Raw genomic sequence first — 26,590 nt, forward strand, 5'->3', positions numbered from 1 at the left:
GGCAACATTGTGAAGGGCAGAGAGTATGGACTTCAGTGGACTTTTTAATTAATCAGACTTCGGGGGTGACAGAAAGAGAAATATAGAGGATGCCTCTGCTACAGGAAACTGGGTAAAGCTAGATTGTGATGCCACTGATTGAGATGGGGAACACAGAGGGAGGAATAAGTTTTAAATGGAGAAAAGTAAGATCATTTGGGTGCATTTTAGGCAGTAACAATTGAGATCTGAGTTTAAGAGAGGAGAGCAAGACCTTCAAATGAAGATTCTATGGTCTTTCCAGAACACGATGCATTAAAATTCAGCTTTATGTAAAGGAAAAATTAAGGGATAACTTTCTGCTCTGCAAAATGTTTTTTATAAGAGATCGCACAAAAATATTATTTTATAGATTGCACATTAAGGATATATTTTGATTTTTAACAATTATAAATTGTTATAATTATAAATCTTCTTAGGAAAAAACATATTATATGGTTTGTGTTATGATTATAATAAATTGTACCTGTCCTTTGCCAGGTTTTTATACTAGGTAATTTAACACTAAATTATGCAGAAATAGCTGTATTTTATCTAGCTATAAATGGAAAGAATATGTAAATATTTTGGTCTTCTGCTTTCTTCTTGAAGTAGATGAGACATTCTATTGAATTAAAATAAATCCTGTGTGATTTGGCTTTAAATTTGAACCACAATTCAAAAAAGACCCTGACTACCTTTGAGGGGGAATGGTTTCAAATAAATTTCAAAAAAGAGAGGAAAAAATAAAGAGCTGATGTTTTCGGTACTTTGCATTATTTTACCATGTTCTTATTAAAAGTAGATTTGATTTCTAGTGAAAATTACTATAATTTTATATATTTAAACCACTATTTGCTGACTAAAAAATTAAGAATTTTTCCTAAATTTAGTCTCTCAGCTAATACAATTATATCAATCTAAGATAATCAATAATCTTACTTCATCTTTTAAAATTGTATGCTTACTTAACTTTTAAAAATTATATGGGAAATTTCTAAGGGCAATAACATATACACTTATTTATGTAAAGTTTAGTGTATAATAAGCAGAAATTTCCCAATAGTAGAAGAAAATTAAGAATTCCTACCAAATAAGTTCTAAATTTAGTGATTATAATAATATTGATTAAGAAATATATATTTAACATTTGCTCAAATATTGCCTTCTCTATGAGGCCCACTCTGACCACCCATTTTCATTGAAGCCAATATATCCCTTCTCTGAATCCCCCTAAACCTGCCCTACTTTCCTCAAGGTATATATTACCTTCATACGAACTATCTAATGTACTTGAGATTTACAGGGGCAGGAATTTCTTTCCATTTATTTATATTGCAAATATCTGGAACAAGTAACTACCACATTTAGTAAATATTTGCCGAGCAAAGGAATAAATCCAGTAACATTTTTCTCAAATAGTTACAATTACATTAAAACAACTCATTTTTGCATATAAACTATAAAACCAGAAACAAACTAATGAAGGTTGAAAGATAAAACTATCGATTAGATTACTAACACCTTTTTTTAGCTTTATTGAGATATAATCAACACAGAATATTGCGTGAGTTTAAGGTACATGACTTGTTGATTTACTTGTTGATTTAGGTATTGCAAAACAATTACTACCGTCAGGTTAGTTAATCCCTCCATCATGTTGAATAATTACTTTTTTGTGTGTGTAGGTGTTGAAAACATTTAAGATCTACTCTTTTTTAAACTTTCAAGTATGTAAGCATTATTATATTGTACATTAGATCCCCAGAACTTATTTATCTTATAACTGAAATTTGTGCCCTTTGATCAACATCTCCCCATTTCCCCTCGTCCCATCCCCTGGTAACCACCCCTTGACTCTCTGTTTCTATGAATTTGGCTTTTTTAGAGTTCACATATAAATGATACCATGCAGTATTTGTCTTTCTCTGTCTGGCTTATTTCGCTTAGCACAATGCTCTTACAATGCTAGCCATTCTAACAGGTGTGAGATAATATCTCATTGCATTTTTAATTTGCATTTCTCTGATGATTAATGATGTTAAGCACCTATTTACATACCTGTTGAGCATGTGTATGTTTTTGTTGTAAAAATTTGTATTCATTACCTCTGCCCATTTTTAAATTTCATTGTTTGGGTTTTGTTATTTATTTATTTATTTATTTATTTATTTATTTATTTATTTATTGTGCTCTTGAAGTGTATGAGTTCTTTACATATTTTGGATTCTAATCCCTTCTACATGATTTTCAATATTTTCTCCCATTCCTTAGGTTGCCTTGTCATTTTGTGATTGTTTCTTTTGCTGTGCAGAAGCTTTTTAGTTTAGTCCAAATTGTTAGTTTTTGCTTTTGTGCTTCTGCTTTTGGAATCTTATCCAAAAAAATCCTTACCAAGTTCAATGAAAAGATTTTCCCCCATGTTCTCTTCTAGGAGTTGTATGGTTTCAGTTCTCACATTTAAGTCTGAAATCTACTTCAAGTTCGTTTTTGTGAGGGGTGTAAGATACGGGTCCAATTTTATTCTTCTGCATGCAGTTATCCCATATTCCTGACACCACAAAGGTTATCCTTCTCCTATTGAGTATTGTTGGCTCCCTTGGCAAATATTCATTGACCATATATGTGAGGGTTTATTTCTGGGCTCTCAATTCTGTTCCATTGATCTTTGTGTCTATTTTTATGCCAGTACTGTTTTGATTACTATAGCTTTGTAATATAGTTTGAAATCAGGACATGTGGTACCTTCATGTGATAGCTTTGTCCTTTCTCATGATTGCTTTGACTATTTGGGAGATTATTTTTTATTTTTGATGGAAAGAAAATAAGAGGTTAGGACTAAAATTTATCAGCCCAAAAATTCTTGTTAATAGAACTGCAAAGTTCCGATACAGATAACAATAATAATAATTTTGCCATTGTTACTGCTGCTGCTGCTACGGATGGCAATAATTGTATGTTGGTTTTGAAGATGATAAATATTCAGCAGTTCCTCAGATTCCAGGAACTAATTAAGGAGTACTCATACTTAAGAGTCAGATTCCTATGCAGCATACTTAGAAATGTTTTCCATCACGCGCCACATTTCCTTCTCACTTCTCCACATTGTCCAAACATTAGCAGAGCTCTCTACTTCTGCCTGGAATAAAAGTGGTGGGTAGGTACTTAGCCCATAAATCCTGCATTTATTTCTCCAAAAGTAGCTGAAATATTTTTAGAGAAGAAAAGTAACAAGAAGAAAGTAAGACCTAAAAAGGACAATGACAGTACACGGGCGTATATATTTCTCAGGTTCTAGTGGGAAAACTGGGAGACCGATCACCACTCATATTATTTCCATGAAAAATGAGTTCCAGGTATCCTAAAATTAATTTTTACATATCAAAAGAAGAATAAAGTTGCTAGATTTTTCCCTTCCTTACAAGCACTAGTATTATTCAAAAAAAATCCCAGATATTTACACTAGCTCACTTTCTAAACTTCCAGCCACCTTCAATTGAAAAGAATTATAAAATCAGTATGCTTTTAATAAAATATCTGAGATAATTCTTTTCCATTCATCATATATAATTTGTAGTTCCCCAAAGGGAAAAGTTCAAAGGAAAAATTTCCTTAAACAAATTAAATCTTGTTTATAATTAGATTTTGTTTAGTTTGGGAGTGAAAATCCTTATTACTGAAAATCAAATCCTATAGGGTGGCACTTTTAAGTATTTTTTAAAGAATTCAAAGAACCAGATAACAGCAATAGGAATGGTTCAGAATATTAGAGATGAGGGTCATTAGTACTTCCGAGTAAGGCGGTACCAATTCTAGAATATCTGGCCCCTAGATCAAATATGAAAAAGGTATTTTAGATCAGACCAGGTCGGTGCTACTAACAAAAGTTGGTTCTCTTTGATTATTCTTACCTTCTCCTAGACTAGGTAAGGTTGTTAGTGCTTCTCATTCCTCACCTAACGTAACCTAGGTGTCTCCTTTTACTCATCCACCCAAATCTTATGGTTTATAGAGAGATAATGATGTTGAGAGAGAGAGAAAGAGAGAGAGAGAGGACGGGGGAGCGGAGTAGGCTACCACACACCCTTTAGGAATCACAACAGCACAAAAAAGACAGGAAGAACAAATGTTAGTGAGAATGTGGAGAAAAAGGAACCCATGTAAATCGATGCAATCACTATGGAAAACAGTATGGAAGTTCCTCAAAAACTTAAAAACAGAACTGCCATATGATCCAGTAATTTCACTGTTTGGTATATATCCAAAGGAAATTATAAATTGCTATCTCAAAGAGATATCTGGACTTCCATGTTCTTCCATGTTCCTTGCTGCATTATTCACCCTAGCCAAGGTATGGACACAACCTAAGTGTCCGCCAATGGATGAATGGGTAAAAAGCTGTGGTGTGCATATACAATGGAATATTATTCAGCCACAAGAAAGAAGGAAATTCTGTCATTTGGAACAACATGGATGAAACCTGAAAGCATTATGTTAAGTGAAATAAGCCAGACAGTGAAAGACAAATACTTCATGGTATCATTTATATGTGTAATCTTCTTAAAAAAAAGAGAGAGAGAAAGAAAGAAAAAAAAGAAGAAAAAGAAAAAGGAAGGGAAAATTCATAGGAACGAAGAGTAAAAATATGATCTCCAGGGGCTGAGATGGGGGTGGTGGAGTAAATAGGGAGTAAATAGGGTTAGTAATAGGGTACAAACCTTTGGCTATCAGATAAATAAGGTCTGAGGATCTAATGTAAAATTTGGTGGATACAGGATAACACCATTGTATTGTTGAGATTGGCTAGGGAAATAGTACTTGAATGTCTCACCAAAAAAAAAAAAAAAAGGTATGTGAGGTAATAGATGTGTTCATTGGCTAAATGGCTGTAACCTTTTCATAATGTATACATGTGTCAGATTGCTATGATGTACACAGTTAATGTCACAATTTTATTTGTTAATTGTACCTGAATAACATTGAAAAAGTGTGGGGTACTTAACATGTACGTCACAGTGATTTGATGTACATATTCATGATAATATAAAAAGGTTCCCCCAATCTAGTTGATTGGTACATACATCATCTTACACATTTATCATCGATTTTTTTGTGTGTGTGAAAATTTTGAGTTCTACTCTCTTGGAAAATTTCAAGTGTGCAGTGCAGTTTTCTCAACTGTAGTTGCCATGTTTTGCATTGGCTCCTCGGTCCTAATTCACCTTATAGCTGAGCATCTCTACCTTACTTGGTCTTTTTTAACTTGGCAGTTTTCTGTGCCAAGATAAAGTTGAAATTTTAAAAGAAATAATAGCTATTCTACTCACTAATCCAATTTATGAGAGCTCATTCTATTCAACTGAAAATTCAGAAGCCTCATTTTCAATGGTATTATATCAGAAGAAATGATTAAATTTCTGACACATAATGGGAATCTAATATGCTCCACAAAGAGTCTAGAGTGAAGGTAAATGCCCGGATACAGACAAGCAGGTAAAATCTAATCTGTTGAAATTCTGCCAGGTGTATTTTCTGAAAGAAAAAAGTAGTTGGTGGCAACAGTTGGTAAGGTAAATTCACTTCTGAATAAAGAATTTATTTAACATTCATTTTATAAAAAGAATCAGAGTAGCAATTCTGTGAACATGACCTCACTGCAGATTTCAACTTTTATTGTAGTCAAAGCCCTAGATTCATTGATGGCTATAATTAGCTGTGTTTCCATAAAACATTTTGTTTTTTAAAAAACGATTGACTGTTGATGATATCTTTTATCACATATCTCTTTAATTTTTGAATCACCAAAATGTAGTTCTTCACATTTTATGTTATTGAAATATTATCTAGCAAATAACATAAGCTCAGCCATGTTGGAAGCATCTGTACTTTCCTTTAATTATACAGTAAACCTCCCACACTATATCATGTATTCTAATGCTGTGTTTTGTTTCTTAAAATCCTCAGCAGTGTTTTTCTATGGATCTTCTCATGGCATTTCCTAACAAAGAAATACATTTATTTTGTCCCTTAATTGTTTTTTTATATATTGATTATGAACTATTTTATACATATTTATAAAATGTAATGAAAAATTTAAAGAACAACAAAATGAATAAAATGGTATATACCATACCTCAGCTTAAGAAATAGAACAAAATTTCAAATCTCCATGATTCTTTCTCTGACTCTGTGTCTTTTCTCACATAATCTCATTCATCCCCTTATTAAGATAGTCACAGTACAGAATTTTGTGTTAATCATTCTCTTGTTTTCTTTTCAGTGTTATCACTTGTTTTAGTTACTTGTTCACTACACGAAGACCCAAAATAGCATTAGTTTTAGCAAGATGGAAATAGGCTGGTTAGTGGCTCCATAATCATGATGACCCTGACTCTTTCTATCCCTGCTCTGCCATCCTCAAGTCTGTTAGATCAAGTTTGCTAGTTGTGCTTTTCAAATCATCTGTGACTTAACCAATTTTTTTCTGCTCAACCCATCACTAACTGAAACTGTTTTGTTAAAATATCCCTTTGATGTGGATATGTCTATTTCTTGTGATAGTTCTGTCAGTTTTGGTTTCTATATATTTTTAGATTATTTAAGTTATGTTATTATATCCTTACCAGTTTTGAATATTTATATATTATTGATTAATTAACACTTTTACCATTTTACAGTGCCCCTCTCAATCTATACTAATGTTTTAGGGTCTTAGAGTTTATTCGATGATAATGTAGCAATATCAACTTTTTTTAGGTTAATTTTTACCTGGCATTTCTTTACCCTTTCACTTTTGATATTTCTATGTCCTTATACTTTAAGTGTATCTTGCAAAAAGTATATTGCTGGCTTTTGCATTTTTTTCCAGTTTGAAAGTTTTGGGATGAGAAGGTTGATTCACCTGAACTTTTTGCAACTTTTAAATTTAGAATTTCTAATGCCAGATTTTGTTTTTTTCTGAATATTCTTTTCATCTCTCTTTCCTTCATTCTTTTCTCAATGGCTACTCTAAAAATTTATGTGTCTGTGTGTGTGTGTACATGCACACTTAAATCTGTGTATAGGTCTTTTCCAACAGTTCTTGAGCATTCTCAGCCATTATTTCCTCTGAGTCATTAGTTTAACATATGTTAAACTTTCTCTGTCTTCCACGCTTCTTAACATCTCTTTAATATATTAATAATATGTCAATAACATAAAATGTTTTTAAATTCAGTTACCTAAATTTTAATTTCTATAAATTCTACTTGTCTCTCTTTAAGGTTTGCTTGGTAATCTTTGTAGTCTCTTTTTCCTTATTCATATTTTCCATCCCTTCTCTAATTTTATTAATCAAAAATAAAATTACTTATATTCTGTGTCTAACTCTACTGTTTCAAAGTCCTGGATCGCTCTCTTTGGGGCCTATTCTTGGTTTTTGCTGGTTCTCACTTTTGGTGGCTTATTTTCTTGCCTGTTTTGTGCTTTTAAATATTGAAATGCTAATTTGCCTTGAAACTTCTATGGGAATTCCTCAAGTCCTAGGTTGCAGCTGCGTGGAAGAGCTTTGATTATGGTACCATTTTTATTTTAATATACATACCAATTAAGGTTTAAAATGATCATAGTTAGGAGTTTTCAGGGTACATTATGTTTTGCCTTAAGTCAGCATGAGATTTCCTTGCTGTCCAATTTGCAAAAGACACTGTCTTTATATGTGTTTTCCTATACAACTCCCCACACGGGGCGGGCCTTAGGCATTACTTGCCATCTCTAGCTCTTCTTGCATAAGAACAAACTGAAATCCTCAATCAAAAAGCTGCCTATTCACTCACTTAAGATTCCACTTTCACTTTATTAGGGTCGGGGCAGATTTCTTACTTTCGTATCAGTTTAGTGATACATTTTTAAAGGCGCTTTTAAATATTTTAAACGGCATTCATCTGATCTGTCATGCAGCTGGACAGAGAGATCTGCTATATTATTTATATATTATTTCGGTCATTTTTATCACTATAAAAAAACCCAAGATTTTCCCCAATAGCATGTACATTTTTACTTTTTGCTCTTCACTAAGAAATTACAAAGGAAACATAAATATTTAACAATTAGAAGAATAACATTTTGTAAAATAATCTTGGATGTAATTGATTTTCAACATTGCTGAAAAAGTAGAATTTTTATGAAGAGTCCTCATGTCTTGAGTGCTAAATTTTTAATATCTGTCCATTCATCATACTATTACTGTATAAACTAATATCCCAGTTCACAACATGCAACATAATTCTTTATTAACTCCAGTAGATATAAATCATATTTCAAAGAGTTTTATTTATAATTCAATTTTGTTACCAACTTCTCTGAGTTGTTCAGTTTACTACTGATTAGAGCTTTATCAGATCTTCCTGAAGAGATAATATCTAGAGTAGAAGGAGATTGTGTATTAGTTCATTCTGAAACTTCTTTACATAAATCATTTCCTGCAGTAATAATTTAAAGCTATACACACATTATAGGAGGTCTGGTTTAATTAAAAATAGAAAGCATAATCTGTTATCCACTTAACTAAGCTCTTGTAAATTCAGTATGCTGAGAGCAAACAAAGGAGACAGGGCCCCACTGTCAATCAGTCTACACACTATAGGGCTTTTTCTCTCCTCTTGCCTTTTATCTATATCATTCACTGTGTATGGACCATGAAGGCACCAAGGTCAATCTGTGTAATAATATTTGTTAATGTTTTTATTTTTTTAATGTAAAAAGAGATATGTCTCATCTTCCAATATGACGGCAGATTGAATATGCTCATTTACCTTCACTCTACCCTAAATCTCCATTAAAACAAGGACAGGTAAACCTTTTAAGTCATAGGTCACAATTATAAAAATGTCAAGGGAGGAGAGGACAACATAATCATTTTGGTACCTGGAAAGTAAAAGAATGAGTAGGAAATGACTCAGTTATCCCACAAAAGAGACATCCTATGTCAACAGCGAGGAAAGACAATAAATAATCCAATTTACATAGCAGCCACCCTCAAAGTTTTTTAAATGTTGAAAAGTGGAAGAAAGTAAAAAATTGCTTATGAAACAATTAAATTCTCAGATTTCTTCCCCAACTCTGCATGGATGCAACTGTTCCTCCTCCACCAAACAGCAGTGATACATTTAGACATGATGAAGCAGATAGTAAGGAGAATCAGACACAGTTCAGGGGTGGGGGAGGGTTCACAAGGAAAATAGGGGCATTGAGTGACAGTTTATACACTGAATGATGAGAACCCTGACTTCCACCCCATTGGCTTCAGTAGCCAAGCCTATACCTCCAGCTGCCAGGAGCAGGCAAGAAATCAAGAGGTTTTCCCTTGGGGAGTCCAATTAGCACAAGCAGGAAGATGAAAATATATAACATTGGGTTTAAAAACAAAAAAAAGCCCAGTCAGATGATACTGCAGTGAAGCCCACAATCAACAGCGAATCCCAAAGCACATATACAGAATTTTCAACTGGCTTTTCACTGACTTAAATAAGGGCAAACAACTCAATATTCCTGGATATCTGAAGAAAGTCTTAGGCAAGAGAGAATCTCAAACAAACAAAAAGGAAACAGAAGCTTGCAGGAAAGAGACTGTGCAAGAAGATGAAAACACAAGAAAAGAAACTATCGTTAATCTATTAGGAAGGTAAACAGAAATTAGACTCATGAAATATGAATGACATTCTACAAAAGAAGAATATGAAGACAAAAATAATGATACATAAAATATAAACTTTAATATAAAGATACAAAATATAAATATAAAATTTATAAAAAATAGGAAGAAAAAGAAGAAAAGGGGGTTCAGAAAAAGAATAGAGAAAACCAAGAAGATTACATTAAAATACAAGAAAGTTTTCTCCTTTTTTTTAAAGATATGCTTGTTATTTATTATTTGTTTGTTTGTCTGTTTGTTTGTTTAAATTGAAAAATTATTTAAAATTTTTTCCCCAGTCTACCTCCTCCTTCCCCGCTTGGTAACCACTAGTCCATTGTCCATGTCCATTTGTCTCTGTTTGTTTGTCCTGTTCATTTGTTGCTTTTAGGTTTATATCCCACATATAAGTAATATCATGTGATTTTCAACTTTTTCTGTTTGGCTTATTTTGTTTAGTATGATTATTTCAAGATCCATCCATATTGTTGCAAATAGCAGTATTTCATCTCTCTTATGGCTAATATTCCATTGTATATATGTGTTACAGCTTCTTTAGTCAATCATATATTGTAGGACACTTCGATTGCTTCCATGTCCTAGCCACTGTGAATAACGTTGCTGTGAACGTTGGTGTGCAAAAATCTTTACGGATATGAGTTTTCAAGTATTTGGGGTAAATACCCAGTAGAGGGATTGCTGGATCATATGGTAGATCAATTCTTAGTTTTTTGAGGAACCTCAATACTGTCTTCCACAGTGGCTGTACCAATATGCAGTCTCACCAGCAGCGTATGAGGGTTCCTATTTCTCTGCATCCTCTCCAGTATTTGTTATTACTTGTCCTGCTGATTATAGCCATTTTGACAAATGTGAAATGGTACGTCATTGTGGTTTTGATTTGCATTTCCCTAGTAGCTAGCGATGTTGAGCATCTTTTCATATATTTATAGGCCATTTGTATGTCCTTTAGGGAGAAGTGTCTGTTCAGGTCCTCTATCCAATTTTTGATTGGATCATTTGTTTTGTTGTCGTTATTGAGCCATATGAGTTCTTTGTATATTTTGGATATTAGGCCCTTATCAGAGGCGTTGCTTGCAAATATATTTTCCCATTCGGATGGCTATCTCTTTACCTTGTTGACAGTTTCTTTTGCTGAGCAGAAATTTTTGAGTTTGATGTAGTCCCATTCATTTATTTTAGCTTTTACTTCCTTGCCTATGAGGTCAAATTCATAAAATCCTCTTTAAGTCCAAGGTCCTTGAGTTACGTTCCTATGTTTTCTTCTATGCATTTTTTTGTTTCAGGTCTTATATTCAGGTCCTTAATCCATTTTGAGTTAAATTTGGTGTGTGGTGATAAACAACAGTCTAGTTTCATTCTTTTGCAGGTGGCTTTCCAGTTTTCCTAGCAACATTATTGAAGAGTCTTTCCTTTCTCCACCGTATATTTTTGGATTTTTGTCGAAAATTATTTGCCCGTATAAATATGGGTTTACTTCTGGACTCTCGATTCTATTCCACTGGTCAGTGTGTCTGTTTTGCTGCCAGTACCATGCCGTTTTGATTACTGTCGCTTTGTAGTATAATTTGAAGTCAGGCAGAGTGATACCTATGGCTCGTTCTTTTTTCTCAGGATGGCTCTGGCAATTCAGGGACTTTTTTGCTTCCATACAAATCAGATTTTTTTTTGTTCTATTTTTTTAAAAAATGGCAATGGGATTCTGATAGGGATTGCATTAAATCTGTATAATGCTTTAGGTAATATGGTCATTTTAACTATGTTGATTCTTCCAATCTAAGAACACGGAATATCTTTCCATTTTTTTGTATCTTCTTCAATTTCTTTTAACAGGGTCTTGTAGTTTTCATTATATAGGTCCTTCACATGTTTCCTTAAATTTATTCCGAGGTATTTTGTTGTTGTTGTTGTAAGTGCAAAAGGAATTATCTTTTCTACCTCTTTTTCTGACACTTCGTTATTAGGATATAGGAATGCTATGGATTTTTGAACATTGATTTTGTATCCAGAAATTTTACTGCATTTGTTTATTGTTTCTAGTAGTGTTCTTGTGGAGTCTTTAGGGTTTTCTATATAGAGAATCAAGTCATCCACAAATAGTGACAGTATAACTTCTTCATTTCTTATTTGGATGTCTTTTATATCTTTCTCTTGTCTGATTGCACTTTCTAGGACTTCCAATGTTATATTGAATAACAGTGGTGATAATGGACAGCCTTGCCTTGTTCCTGATCTTAGAGGGAAGGTTTTTAGTTTTTCACCATTAATATAATGTTGGCTGAGGTCTTGTCATATATGGACTTTATTATATTAAGGTGTTTTCCTTCTATACCAATTTTGTTAAGTGTTTTGATCATAAATGGGTGCTGTATCTTGTCAAAAGCTTTTTCTGCATCTATTGATATGATCATATGATTCTTATTTTTAAATTTGTTTATGCGATGTATCACATAAATTGATTTGCATATGTTGAACCATCCCTGTGCCTCTGGGATGAAGACCACTTGATCGTGGTGTATAATCTTTTTAATATGTTACTGTATTTGGCTTGCTAGTATCTTATTTAGGATTTTTGCATCTGTGTTCATGAGAGATATTGGTCTGTAGTTTTCTTTTTTTGTGTTATCTTTACCAGGTTTTGGTATTGGGTAATATTGGCCTCATTAAATGAGTTGAGAAGTATTGCCTCCTCTTCCATTTTTTTGGAAGAGTTTGAGGAGAATAGGTATTAAATCTTCTTTGAATGTTTGGTAGAATTCACTGGTGAAACCATCTGGTCCTGAACTTTTACTTTTTGGTAGGTTTTTGATGATGGTTTCAATTTCCATACTGCTGATAGATCTATTTAGATTTTCCAGTTCTTGATTCAGTGTAGGAAGGTTGTATTTTTCTAAGTACTGGTCCATTTCTTCTCGATTATTAATTTTGGTGTTATATACTTTTTTATAGTATTCTTGTATGATCCTTTGTATTTCTGCAGTGTCTTTCATAATTTCTCCTCTTTCATTCCTGATTTTGTTTATTTGCGTCCTTTCTCTTTTTTCTTTAGTGAATCTAGTCAGAGGGTTGTCAATTTTATTAACCTTTTCAAAGAACCAGCTCTTTGTTGCATTTATTTTTCTATTATTTTTTCTGTTTTCAATTTCATTTATTTCTGCTCTAATTTTGATGATTTCTTTCCTTCTGCTGACTTGAGTCTTCATTTGGTCTTCCTTTTCTAGTTTTTTAAGTTGAAGCATTAGGTTGTTTATTTGGGTTTGTTCTTGTTTTTGGAGGTAGGTCTGTAATTATATGAACTTTCCTCTTATGACCGTTTTTGCCGTGTCCCAAAAGTTTTGATATGTTGTACTATCATTCGTTTCTATGTATTTCTTGATTTCTCTTTTTATTTCTTCTCTGATCCAGTTATTCTTAGTAGTATATTGTTTAATCTACATGTATTTGTGGTTCTTCCTGATTTCTTTTTGCAGTTGATCTCTAGTTTCAAAGCATTATGATCAGAGAATGTAGTTGGTATGATTTCAACCCTCTTATTTTTTTGAGGCTATGTCTGTGTCCCAGTGTGTGGTCAATCCTTGAGAATGTTCCATGTGCACTGGAAAAGAATATATTAGCAGCTGTTTGGGGATGAAAGGCTCTGTAAATGTCAATTATGTCCAGTTGGTCTAATGTATCATTTAAGGATGTTATTTCCTTACTGATTTTCTGTTTGGGTGATCTGTCCATATCTGACAGTGGGGTATTTAGGTCTCCTACTATGATAGTGTCCCTCAGTATCTTTCTTTACCTTTTTTATTTTGAAGACTATTTCATCCGATATTAGTACTGCTACTCCTACTTTTCTCTGAATGCCATTTGCTTGAAATATCATTTTCCATCCTTTCACTTTGAGTCTATATTTGTCTTTGGAGCTGAGATGTATCTCCTGGAGGCATATGGTTGGGTTTTGTTTTTTGATTCATTCTGCAACTCTGTGTCTTTTTATTGGTGAGTTCAGTCCATTTACATTTAGGGTGATTATTGAAATACGAGGTCTTCTTATAGCCATTTTATCTTTTACTTTCTGGTAGCTCAGTGTTCTCATTGCTTCCTTGTCCTTGTGTTTCTGTTTTCTTTATTTTGGTTGGCTTTTGGTTTTCCTTCTGGTTCTTGTATTATGTTATACACTTCAGTTCTGAAACTTTGGTGCGTGGTTACCATTACGAATATATAAAGGATAGTTATATATATATATATATATATATATATATATATATATATATATATATACACAAATACATACATATATATGTATATATATATACATATATATACATATACATATACATATATACATATACATATACATATACATATATATACATATATATGTATATATATATATAGATAGATAGATAGATAGATAGTCATTCATTTTCTTCTGCCCGTGCCTTTTCTCCATTCCCCTTTGCAAATTTGAATCTTTGAATCCTCTCCTTTTCAGTCATTGTTGTCTCAATTTGTCCCTATGCATGCTGAATGTTCATTACTATCTTGCTATAGCAATTCTCTTCTTATTGTTTAAGCTTATAATGCCCTGTTCTTAGTAAGGGTTGCACTCCTCTGCTTCTATTAGCCTTATGGTCATTTTACTCCTAATTATGTATTTTTTTTTTGTCATTTGTTTTAGGTGAGCTCACCCCTTTCAGTATTTCCTATAGTGCAGGCCTTGTAGTGGGGAATTCCCTCAATTTTTGTATGTCTGGAAAGGTCTTAATTTCTCCTTCATATCTAAAGGAGAGCTTAGCTGGATACATTATTCTAAGCTAGTAGTTGCACTTAATATTTTGAATATTTGATTCTGCTATTTTCTGGCTTGTAAGGTTTTCCCTGAGAAGTTTAATGATAATTGAACGGGTTTTCCTTTATAGGTTACTGTCTTCTTTTCACTGGCTGCCTTGAGAATTCCCTTTGTCAATGATTTTTGATAATTTTAATGCAATGTGTCTTGGTGAAGGCCTTTTTGGGTTGAGATAATTGGGTGTTCTATTGACTTCTTGAATTTCAAGCTCTAGCTCATTTTTTAGATTTGGGAAATTCTTGTCAATTTTTTGTCTGAAAACGCTTTCCAATCCCTGCTCCTTTTCCTCGCCTTCGGTAATGTCCGTTATTCTCATGTTTCCTCTCTTGATGGTATCAGTTAGTTTTTGTATTTCTCTTTCATTATTTTTCATTCTTCGGTTTCTTCTTTCTGATTTATTTCTAGATTCCTGTCTTTGATATCATTGATCCTTTCCCCCATTTGGTCGACTCTATTTCTCAAGCTTGTTATTTCATTTTTCAAGTATTGCAGTGTGTTCTTTATCTCCAGAAGGTCTATTCGGTTATTTTTGAGGGTTTTGATCTCCTTGCTAAAGAACTCATTCTGCTTATCTAGTTGTTTTATCAATTCCTGAAATTGTTGATATGATTCATTTCGGATCTCACTGAAATTTTTTGGAAGTATCATCCTGAATTCTCTTTCATTTAAGTCGCATATTTCTACGTCTATAACCTTATTTTCTGGAGATTTTTCTTTTTCTTTCTTGGTGGTTTATGGTGTTTAATGGACTATTCTACGCTTGAGCATTAATAGAAGTATATTCTGCTGTTTTTCCTGAAAGAAGATTTATTATATTAAGGTCTCTCTTTAGCCTGCTACAAAGAAAATGCTTTTCTTTTGGTTTCCAGTAGGTGGCATCTAAGCCTCTTGGATCCTTGCTTTATATAAAGCCTTAAAATGCCTTTTTTTTTCTGATATATATTTAATCACGCTCACTACTCTCAGTTTCAGTCCCTGGCAGTGTTAGCAACAGTTTCAGTAGCATTTGCTCAGATTCTCCTGGGGCTCCGCAGTTTGGTCTCAGAGGGTAAGCGGGGAGGGGCCCTCTGAGTTGGAGATTGGAGGCTCTGGCTCAGCCTTGGTTTTTCAACTGTGGCCAGTAAAGATCAACTGTTGTTTTCCTGCCATCCTGCTTCTCTGCTTTCTGCCCTGATGACTGGGCCCTGCCACCGGCTGCGTGGAACTCACAAATGTCCCAGGCAAGGCTGTTCAGGGAAGTTGCTGTACCTTCTCTTCTCCTCCTACTTCTGCAGGGAGCTCCAGCTATGAGAGGCAGCTTCTTTATTCCTCCCAGTCCACTGCCTGACACCCGAGATTCTGTCCTGTGGTAACTCTTATGCGCAGATCCCATGCTCAGATGTGCTGGTGTGCAGTTTGGGTGTTTTTTGTTGAGTTTTAGATATTCAGTTTATTGTTGTTTTAAGGGGAGAGATCCAGGATGTCCCTCACTCCACCATGTTTCTAGGATATCAAGAAAATTTTCTTAATGGAAAAATATGATTTTTATGAAAAAAGACCTACTGCATGCCAGTATAAGAGATGAAACAGACTCAAATAGGAAAAGATATTGAGATTTCAGGATACCATGGGTAAAGAAAAGAGAAAGTTTTCAGAAAGGAGGAAAAACGCATTCCTTAAAAAAGATGAAAAATACAAATGGCTGAAGAGTTCTCTATAGCAGCACCGGGAACTCAGAGACGGTAGGAAATAATGTCTTCAAAATTCTGAGTAACATTTATTTCCAATCTAGAAATCAATAGCCAGTCAAACTATCAATGAAGTGAGAGTATGACTAATGTCTAGTTAACTTGTTGCAGATCTAGAAAATAAAATGATTTAGGGCAGGCAGAAAGGCTCTGGAAGAGACGTCTCCAAGGCAATGAATTTAGTAAAATATTTGATGTGTATTATGTATCTATCCTATCAGTTGATTGTTCTAAGAGAAGATTTAAACAACCACAGAATATTTAGGGCTGATTTAGTGATATGTACCTGGAAAACTCAGCAAGTAAGGATGTGAGGGGAGTGCAAAACAGGAGAAAGAATAAATATCCTATTGCACAACTGTTAATGGATCTCTAGACAACATTCAAAACATTGAATTCTGCTCTAAACAAAATTATAATTATAGCCATAACGGGAGGGTGATGGAGACGTGAAAAATGTCAGTGTGTTCAGTGAAGGAAGCTGTGAAAGAAAGCTGTATTCTCCTCATCTAACATAATTCAAATTTAATTATAATGCCTGCAACTGAGAAATCAAGAGATGGCATCATATCAATATTATTTAGGTAAATGCAAATAAATATCCAAAGAGCTAAAGATTTTAAACTGGCTGATTTTGGCAAGCAGAAAATGGTAAGCAGGAACTAATATTTTGTGCTATTAGCCTTGCATAATTATTTAAATGTAAATAGAAACCCTAATGTTTTCATACCACACTCATCCAAATGAGTTGTTTTGCACAGCGCTGTGTAGAGCACTGATTAAGTCCATGCGGATTCAAGTATGTGTTTTTAACACCTGGGCTTGGAAATGTGTAACATGTCTGAGGAATCTGCAATCACTGCCACCAGGTGGCAATAGTGAGTTATACCTAGACCAGCAAAATTTCTGCTCTGAAATGTCCCTTGAGCACCACCCGTGTGACGGCGTCATAGAATTTTGATTTTGGTCATGTCCTAGACAAAATTTTTTTCAGTCACTTAGGAGAATTTGTGGGAGGTATACTCACAAAGTCTTAGATGTCATATATTTGCGCAAAATACAAATGTATGACACGATTGGGATTGAATAAAAACATGGTAGGTTACAACTGTTTTGGTGAAAGCAATGCAAAGTGTAATTAAATGTAAAGTCTTAGATGTAGGTTTAAAAACTCACATAAGTAAAAAGTGTTCTGGAAGACAGGACGATACAAAGAAAGTCATTGAGAGGGAACTCATGCATGGAGTCTGGCTTCGATTCTGCTGTGACCAGCTGTGTCACAACAGAGACTCATTTTGCTATTCTGAAAAAATGAGGTGTTCATACCATAAAATCTCTAAATATATGTCTGCTCTAATAGCCTGTTTCATATATTAAAGTTTTTATGATTGTGGATGATCCAAAAAAGTATCAAGAAGGTAGCAGATATCCCCATAACTCTGTTGTTAACATTTTGGCATATTTCATTTCAGTCTTATTTCTAGGCATATATACATATGTGGATATATTTTTTTATTTTTAAAAATTACATCAGTCTGTATATTTAATTTCATCACAAAACAGACAAAACAAGCACATTCCCATTCACAATATATACATGGCATTATCCTCTGGTTACCAGCATGGGAGATTTTCTCTGGCCACTTCGTCCCTGACTGTTTTCAGCCTCACTTCTCCAGATGCTTTGCTCCTCCTCCCTTCTTTACTTCAGAATTCTTTTTTTTTTTTCCTTTCTCAAATTCTTAAGAGAAAAATGTAACACACACAAATACAGACACACACCAAATTCCTCCTCTACTTCTATAGAAATACAGTGATTATTTTGTTGTTCTAATACCTACAAACACATGCATTCAGGGTCTTTCTATCCCAGATGATTTATTGCAACTCACTCTTAGGTTTGGTTCAAACCCTTTGAACTCAGGTTGAAATTACTGCAGAGCTGACTAATCTGCGGAGGGCCCTCTCCAACTCCTTTTTTGTAGTTTCTGTACCCATCATTGGCTCAATTATTGGCTCATCTCTGGCTTTTTTAAGAGCTCTATTTTTCTGCCTATTGCCTATAGTGGTAAATAAGTAAAATAGTAGTAGATACTGTCTCTCTGGTCCTCATTCTTTACCCCTTATTACAGCATACCATCTCTTCAACTAGTTCAGCTCAGCAATCACATGGCCTAAGCAAAATAACAGTCGAGCTGACTGCATGGGGCTCATGTTGACTAGCAGACAGCAAAAGTGGTACACTCCATCTCATCTCTCAAACATCTTCATTTAACTGTGTGTTATGATACTAGTGTTGCGATTTACTGTAGAATTTGAATTTACCTTGAATTTTTAACATTTCTAACTTGTCCGTGATGTTTACATAAACATCACCTTATGTGCAGTAGCATTAATATATGTTGTAAAGCAGCGGTCCCCAACGTTTTTGGCACCAGGGACCAGGGCTCCTATGAGAATCTAATGCCCGATGACCTGAGGTGGAGCTAAGCGGTGATGCTGGTGCAGGGGTGCGGCTGCAAATACAGACGAAGCTTCACTAGCTCTCCCACCTGCCGCTCACCTCCTGCTGTGCAGCCAGGATCCTAACAGGCTAAGGACTGATCCGCATCCCTGGGGTTGGGACCCCTCTTATGAAGATCTTTAAATAAGAAAAAAAATGTGGAAAAATCCATAAGGGGTAAAGCATGGCAAATATATTAATATTTTCCTATTTTGATTTTTTATTTTATATTTTCCAATGCATTTTGTATCATTGTTATATATACATATATTCACACATTTGCTGGTAAGCTTTTATATAAAATCAAATTTCTAACTTTGCATTTCTGAAAAATTTAATGTGATGATGAGAAATTATATACACATTACATCTTTAAGTTTACTTTCTTATGATCAGTTTAAGAATATCAAAATTATACATCACTTCTGGTTTGCCTTTGAAGTCTTTCCTATAGTAAAATATTTAATACTTAAGCTCTAAATTTCACTTTGTTTCACTCATAAGAATTTATAATTTTATTTTGCTATTTTATTTATTTACCATTTTTCAGATTTTTAATGGAAACATTTATCATATGGAATATGAGTCATTTTTATGTAGGAAACATAAGGCAAAGGAGACATCTGTAAATTAATTTATTTTGAATAAAGAGTAGATACCCCTGGGAGCTAACCTTTAGGTTAATTAGAAAGTAAAAGGCAAATTACAGTCCAATGCACCTGACCCTGTCATGCTAAATACCATTCCCATATGCAGGGTGGCATTTAGTGAGTAGAAATTTATTCTTATCATGATGTCTCAAAAAGATCTTTCAGTCACAGACAGCATGTTTAACTGTATGGAACATGGCAATCCTTCTGTTTGTATATTTCATAAATACATCTAGATTTTTTTAAAAGACTGCAGTGTGTAAAACAGATCTCAAATAGTCAAGAATTGGTGCAAGAAAGCGCAGAAAGAGGCTATTACAGTAACGCAAATCAGAAATGATGTCAACTTAGACCAGCACGATGATGGGGGTGGAACAACCCGAACAGAGTCTAGACAAATTTAAATAGATAAAATTGAGAGGACTTAGTGGGATGAGGAAGAGAATGATTTCGAGGAGGATAGACAATCTAGTATAGTAGCTGAGCTCTACTTGGTTTTATGATCTAAGTCTGCCAGCTTTGCGACCTTGGGCAAGTCACTTAACTTCTCTAGGTCTTGTATCTTCATGTGTAAAGTGGGATAATAATAGTACTAATCTCATTGTGTTGTAAGAATAACAGGAAATAAACCATTTATTTGATTTCAACTTAAAATGGTGTTTATTACATCTTAAGCACACTATAAATGTTGGTAATTATGGTGATGGTAATGCTATTATCTTAGTTGGTTAATCGTGAAGAAGAACTAGGTTTGAGGGAGGAAATAATGAGTTTGGTTTTTAACATTTTGGGATTGGTGTTTTATTTAAGACATTTAAATTATGTTGAACAGACAATCTGATGAGTTGACCTAAAAGGAGCAGTCAGAGCTAAAGACAGGAGTTTGGTAGTCTGGTATATTTATATTCATTAAAACAATGAAAACATATAAGATTTCCTAAGGAGAAATATTACTGTGAGAAGGAGCAAGTGCCTATGACAGAGTTTCGAGAAATTTCAGTTTTGAGGAAGGGTAAAGGAAAATAAACTGGCAAGGGAGACAGAGGAACAGGTAGAGATGTAGAAGAAAACCAGAAGAGTGAGATATCATGAAAACCCAATAAGAGTTTCCAGCAGAAAGGCGTGATCAACTCTTTTGGGTGCTGCTGTGAGGTCTGTAAAATCAAGACTAAAAAGTATTTGTTGGGTTTAGTAATGTGGAGGCTATTGATAATCATAGCAAGTGAATTTTGGATGGATTGAGGAGACAGAAACTAGATTGGAGTGGCTAAAGAAATGAACACAACTCTTTTTGAGTAGGTTGGCTGTGAAAATGGAGATGAGTTAGGACAGTAGTTTAATTGAAAGGAGGATTAAGAAACTTTTTTTTGGTAAAGATGACTTGAAAATGAATAAATGTTAGTGGGAAAATTCCAGCAAAGCCTATTGTACAAGGTTTCTGAGAAGGCCTGAGGGATTGGAGTTCAGAAAAAGGAAGTTGGAAGGGAGACATTTATTCTATTACGAATGCAGAGAAAGAGAGGGCAAGTCAGATGCAAGTAGGTTTCTGCATTTGACAGTGAGACATTTGACTGCTGGCTTCTATTTGACTTGTGGAATAGGAGGCGAAGCTACCTGTGAAGAGTGAGAGGGAGCACTGAGACGAGAATAGGAAAGGTTTTAGATTTTCTTATGGAGACAGAGCAGTTTGGTCAGAGAAACACAGTAGGGTAGAGAAGTGGCAAAGACACAGCAGTTGACGTTCATGATCATGAATGTAGGGAATCCAATCTCCTCTACTTTGTGTGTAATTCTTACCAACAATACTTGGCTGCTTAAGGGCAGACAGGACACAGAGAAAGTAAATGGTTGGATTCATCCAAAATTGAAAGTTTGTTTAATAACTACCATTCAAAGAGAGACAAGAAAGAGAGTTTAGGGTTTTGTTAAGAAAGTTATTGATGTTGGTGATGGTTTCATGGGTGTATACTTATCCCCAAACTCACCGAGTTGTATACGTTAAATATGTATAACTTTTTACATGTCAACCACACCTCAATAAAGTGGCTTAAGAATGCCTAAAAAAGAAAGTTATTGCATTGATTTATTATGGAATCTAAATTGTAAAGGAACTAAAGAAAGGGGAGGAGCAACCTACTGGGAATAAATAGATGCCTCAGGGACCTAGACTTACCAACAGAGTTGGAGGACATCAGGGATAGAAGTAATTCAACAGCAAAGCCAGAAGCAGCAGCTGTGGAAAAGGAGCAGAATTCTTTGTTAAAAGAGTGGTAAGATGAGACCCTTTCTACCCTCAAGGAACTATAACATCAAGCATATACCGTAAGTATTCCCGTATTATCCTAACACAGGGCTTGCAAGGGAAATGACCAAAAATCAGTTTTAGACTCTAAAACTTAGTTTTGAAAACAAGAAGGCCAAGAGATAGTCTACCTTTGGAACAAGTTATAATATCTTCCCTAACCACCTCTAACCTGTACCACCAAGGTAGGGAGGAGCCTCTCGCTAACCTCAAAACAATGAGCTAGAGAAACCACCATTCGCAGAACTTGAGAATCTTTTTTCCAGACTTAGAAGGGATCGATGGACTAGTATTTGACACACACTTGAAAATTTTGAAAGTGAAGGTTATGTCTGAATCTCCTTACCTAATGGAATTTTAGCTGCACTTCCACTGCCAACAGGGAAGAGGTGCCTGTTTCTCATGGACCAGTTGCTTTTGTCTTTTATCCAGAAAGTTCTATTCTTAAACAAAACAAAATAGTGATTTCCAAGATGGAGCCATTTGAGGATGTGCTGCTGTCCAGGATGGAGCTATAGGACAGGGTGACTGAGGTAGAGCCGAGTTGAAGGTCTCTGGAAATGAGGTTAAAAAAATCTGTGAGGCCAGGATATATGAAGGGTTATTCACGAACATGTTATGATTATCCAGATGCTGACAGGATTTTGAGGATGGAAGAGTATTGTGTGCTGTGTGCAAGTGTCATCTTAAGTAATAGCAGTGTGTGCCCAGGAGGTGAGACTATCATGGTCAAAAGAATGGAGAAAGAGATACACAAATTACATGAGCCTTAAAGAAAAGTAAATTTGTTTTCATGGTAGTAGAAGATTAACGTTCTGAAGGAGATAGTGGGGAACAAGAAGGACACTGACTCCATCTCTCTATGCTAAAGAATATGGGGTTAAGAACGTTCAATTTCAGAAGTGATATCTGGAAGCCATCACTTAAGTCTCTGAGGTAGGGAAAGTCTCCTAAAAGAGGTTGAGGAGCTTACTGACTGGATTACCAGTACAGCAGAAAAACAGTGGAAAGATTCAGGAGTGACGGTGAGAAGAGAAGAAAAAAAGGGAAGAGTTGGTTTAGGGGTAAGAAAGAAGCATGAACAAATCAATGAAATATTCCAGTGGTTTCAAGTTAAATATTTTTATTTTACCTTTTTATTGATGGAAAATAAATGCTGTACTGTCAGTCTGCCATAACAAAATGCCATAGACTGGATGGCTAAAACAACAGGAATTTATTTCTTATGGTTCTGGAAACTAGAAATCTAAAGTCAGGGTGCAGCAGTATCCATGTCTGGTGAGGGCTCCCTCTTTTCATTGCAGATGGCTGTCTTCTTTCTTTGTTTGCACAGAGAGAGAGAGAGAGAGAGAGAGAGAGAGACAGAGAGACAGAGAGACAGAGAGAAAGAGATCAAGCTCTCTGTTGTCTCCTCTTATAAGAGCACTAATCTCATCAGACTAGGGGCCCACCTTTATGATTTCATCTAACCCTAACTACCTCTCAAAGGCCCTCTCTCCAAATACCATCACATTGAGCGTTAAGGCTTTAACATATGAATTGGGGTGAACACAAACATTCAGTCCATAACAGGTGCTATTATTGCTTGTTGTGACCACTAATACAACTGTTCTCATAGTATATTTTCTTGTTGGGCAGAATACAGTCACAGGAACCAAATATCGAACAAAGAAGGACCACATGATGTGTAAACTTATGTGTTTGTGCATTGCTTATTCTTCTACCATTGGTGGCCTGACAACAATCACTGGTACCTCCACCAACTTGATCTTCGCTGAGCATTTCAATATGTAAGTAATATTATTGGATTGGTGACTTAATAAATGAATAGCACACAACCTACAAGGATTATTTTTACCTGATTCAGAGACTCCAAGGACAGAGATGCTATATTGGGTTAACTCTCCTTTGTTCCCCATAAAGACATTCATAGGTCTAGAGGCCTTCTCTTCCACTGAGAGTTAAATATGTAAGACAGTAAATTAGGTGCGTATAGATTCCCCATATTAGTTCAGAAGATATAACTCCTGGTTGATCATTCTAATGAAACAAAGATTACAAATAATACTGCGAAAAGTAGTTAGGGGAAATGAAAAGGGATTATTTTCATGGGACAATTTATATAGGGTTTGAGAACTGGCATTTGAACTTAAATGATGAGTGCTGAACACAGGTACTATTTACAGAGAGCATGGCTTTGGAATTCAAAAAGAGTTGAAGGATTAAGCAATTACAAGAAATGGCAGTATTCTATGGACAGGTATATGACCCTAAATATAAGTTTGGAACTGTGATATCAATCACAACATAAATTGGAGAATCTATGGTTAGAATCAGATCACTCAGGTTAAAAATCCATAATATTTAGTCACTTACTTTGTGAATTTGAACAATAAAAGAAGTAGTACATTAGTGTCTAAAACTTAATTTTTTCATATCTAAAATACTCAAAGTTCATATGATTATTCTGAGAATTAAGTGAAATAAACTATGTAAAAATATTTGGCACTATATAAGAACTGTTGAAAAATAGTTTGAAGATCTGTGCTTTTGTGTGAGAGCTCAAACTGATTCTACACCCAGATGTATTTTTAAGACTAATAGGACAAATAATTGACAGAGTTCCAGGAAGGTGGGCAAAACTGAGATGCCCTAAAACAGAATTTAGGTCCTCATCACAGAAAAAATAAGTTTCAGAGGCAGGAAAGTTACTCTCTATGAAAAAGATTCACAGACTATGACCTTTCTAAAATTATTTGCAAAATGTTGTGCATGCATAGCTTTTCCAAGAAATCCAAAACTCAAAAAGTGCCACTTTCTTTTATGGAAACAATGAGAACTTGTGTACAAAAAACATTGGTATGTGTACTTATTGTTTCTATGAGCACACATTGATCATGTGTACTCAACAGCTGACTTAGAAAGGAATCTTTGAAAGATGTTTAGTTTATAAGTGGGAGACATCTAAAATTCACAATGCCAGAGAGGATTTATCCACTGCATCCCCTAATTGAAGACAGAAAATGTACTTGATCTCTTTCTGAAAGTAGACTTCTGTTCTTTCTCATGAATTCCCCAAAGAAAGAGATTCCATATTTTAGTGCTTTCTGTAAATCTTTTTCTAAAATTTAGACCAATTTTTTGAAGGCATTAATCCATTTGCAATGACAGATTGAGAGCATTGTAGCACTTTGAGCAAAATGTTTCAGTAACTGTTTTTCCTAACTGTATAATTTCCTAATTCTCTTAGTCATGGGAATTTAGCCAAATATTCTTTAAATTTAGAAATGTTTAAAATGTACTTTAACTTTAGTGATTTTTTTCTTTAAAAGTTTGTTTTAACATTAGAAATTATATTCAAACTAGATAAAAAGAACACCTGAAAGTATCCCCTCTTGATAGAAAATACTAGAAAAGGGAAAATATCTTTATGAGACAAAATATAATTGACATCATTAAACAAGCTAGATGTTTAATAGACATTTTATTAAATATTAGCCCTAAAAAATACAACAGCATCCCAAAGCAACACTGAAATAAATGCATTCAATTTCATTGGGAAAAGTTTCACAAACAAAACTGCAGGAAAAAAAAAAAAAGATTTATTTTTGTCCAGATTTTTAGTGCTGGAGAGAAATTGCCCTTTATTTTTAAGTCCACTACGATAATCTCACCTTTTCTTCTTGATACTGCTTGCCATCATTTTGAGCAATACCAGTGATTATTTTGTACAAATTTATTTTGGGTCTTACCCAGCTTCAAAGGGTACATGAGCCTGACAGTCAGTGATTTCCTACCATTGACATTAAGAGAAAGGCACCATCTTACAAATAAACTAAGGGAGGAAGAGTTTGGATAACACATTTCAGAGCCTTATCTGTCTGTCTATCTGTCTGCCTATCTATCTATCTATATATATATGTAGTCTTCTCTTTTTTACACCAAAAAAAACACAATACATTCTGAGGAAGCTAAACTTTATTCAGTGGAAATAAAAGCAGACTTTCATTCATTCACTCAGTCAATCAACGAACGTTTGTTAAGGACTCACAATGTGCAAGGCACTGTTTGGAATTCTTTTGGAGAATGAAAAAAATAAAACCTACCAGAAGGAAGATTCCATCTAGTTGTCTAGATAAAACATACGTATGTGAAAACTGTTTATTTTTTGACATATAGGGGAAAAGGTAAAGTGACATGTACTGAGCACTTGCCAGATAATCTAGATATATTATAGTGTACACATATCCTATATATCCTTGCTGTGGAGTTGGTATTTTAATGGTGATTAAAAGCGTAGCCTCTGGGGTTAAAATGTCTATGTTCAAATCCCAGCTCTTTTATTTACAAATTTAGGTGATCTTGGACAAATTACTTAATCTCTTTAAGCTTGTTACCTTGCCAGAAAAATGAGGATAATAATATCCCTCCCTTAGAGAGTTGTTTTGAGTTTTACATGAAAGAAATAGCACTTAGGGCAATGCCTAGCACAAAGCATACGCTCAATAAACGTTGATTATTATTAGAGTTGAGACAGTTGAGGTTCGACTTAACAGAGTGAGGACCAAACCAAGATCAATCAGACCTCTAAAATCTGTCTCCCTAAAAACTACCTCCCTAGAAACATAATTGAATATGTGTGCTAAAAGAGGACTGTAGCTCCTGGATGTGGCTACATCACTTGATTACTAGAGAAAACGTGTCCACACAACATGGTACAATCTTAAAAAGAGGTAAACACCATTTCGTGAAGAAATTAATGCAAATAATTCATAAAATCAAAGCACTGAAAGTCTGTAACAGATTTTGTGGGGAGGTAGTAAAATAGTTTGTGCATATTCTTGCACAGTTTAGAACAG

General features: G+C 34.4%; 1 protein-coding gene across 1 annotated transcript in view; it reads left to right on the forward strand.

The window, feature by feature from the left end:
• Positions 1 to 26,590, forward strand: part of SLC13A1 (solute carrier family 13 member 1) — a 90,444-nt gene that overhangs the window by 38,468 nt on the left and 25,386 nt on the right. Inside the window, exon 7 of the mRNA XM_039861063.1 lies at positions 23,370 to 23,521. Coding sequence (XP_039716997.1) covers positions 23,370 to 23,521 — 152 coding nt within the window. The remainder of the gene's footprint in view (positions 1 to 23,369; positions 23,522 to 26,590) is intronic.

The sequence above is a fragment of the Pteropus medius genome, unplaced genomic scaffold (genome assembly GCF_902729225.1).
Source record: "Pteropus medius unplaced genomic scaffold, Ma_sr-lr_union100, whole genome shotgun sequence".
Lineage (NCBI taxonomy): Eukaryota > Metazoa > Chordata > Mammalia > Chiroptera > Pteropodidae > Pteropus > Pteropus medius.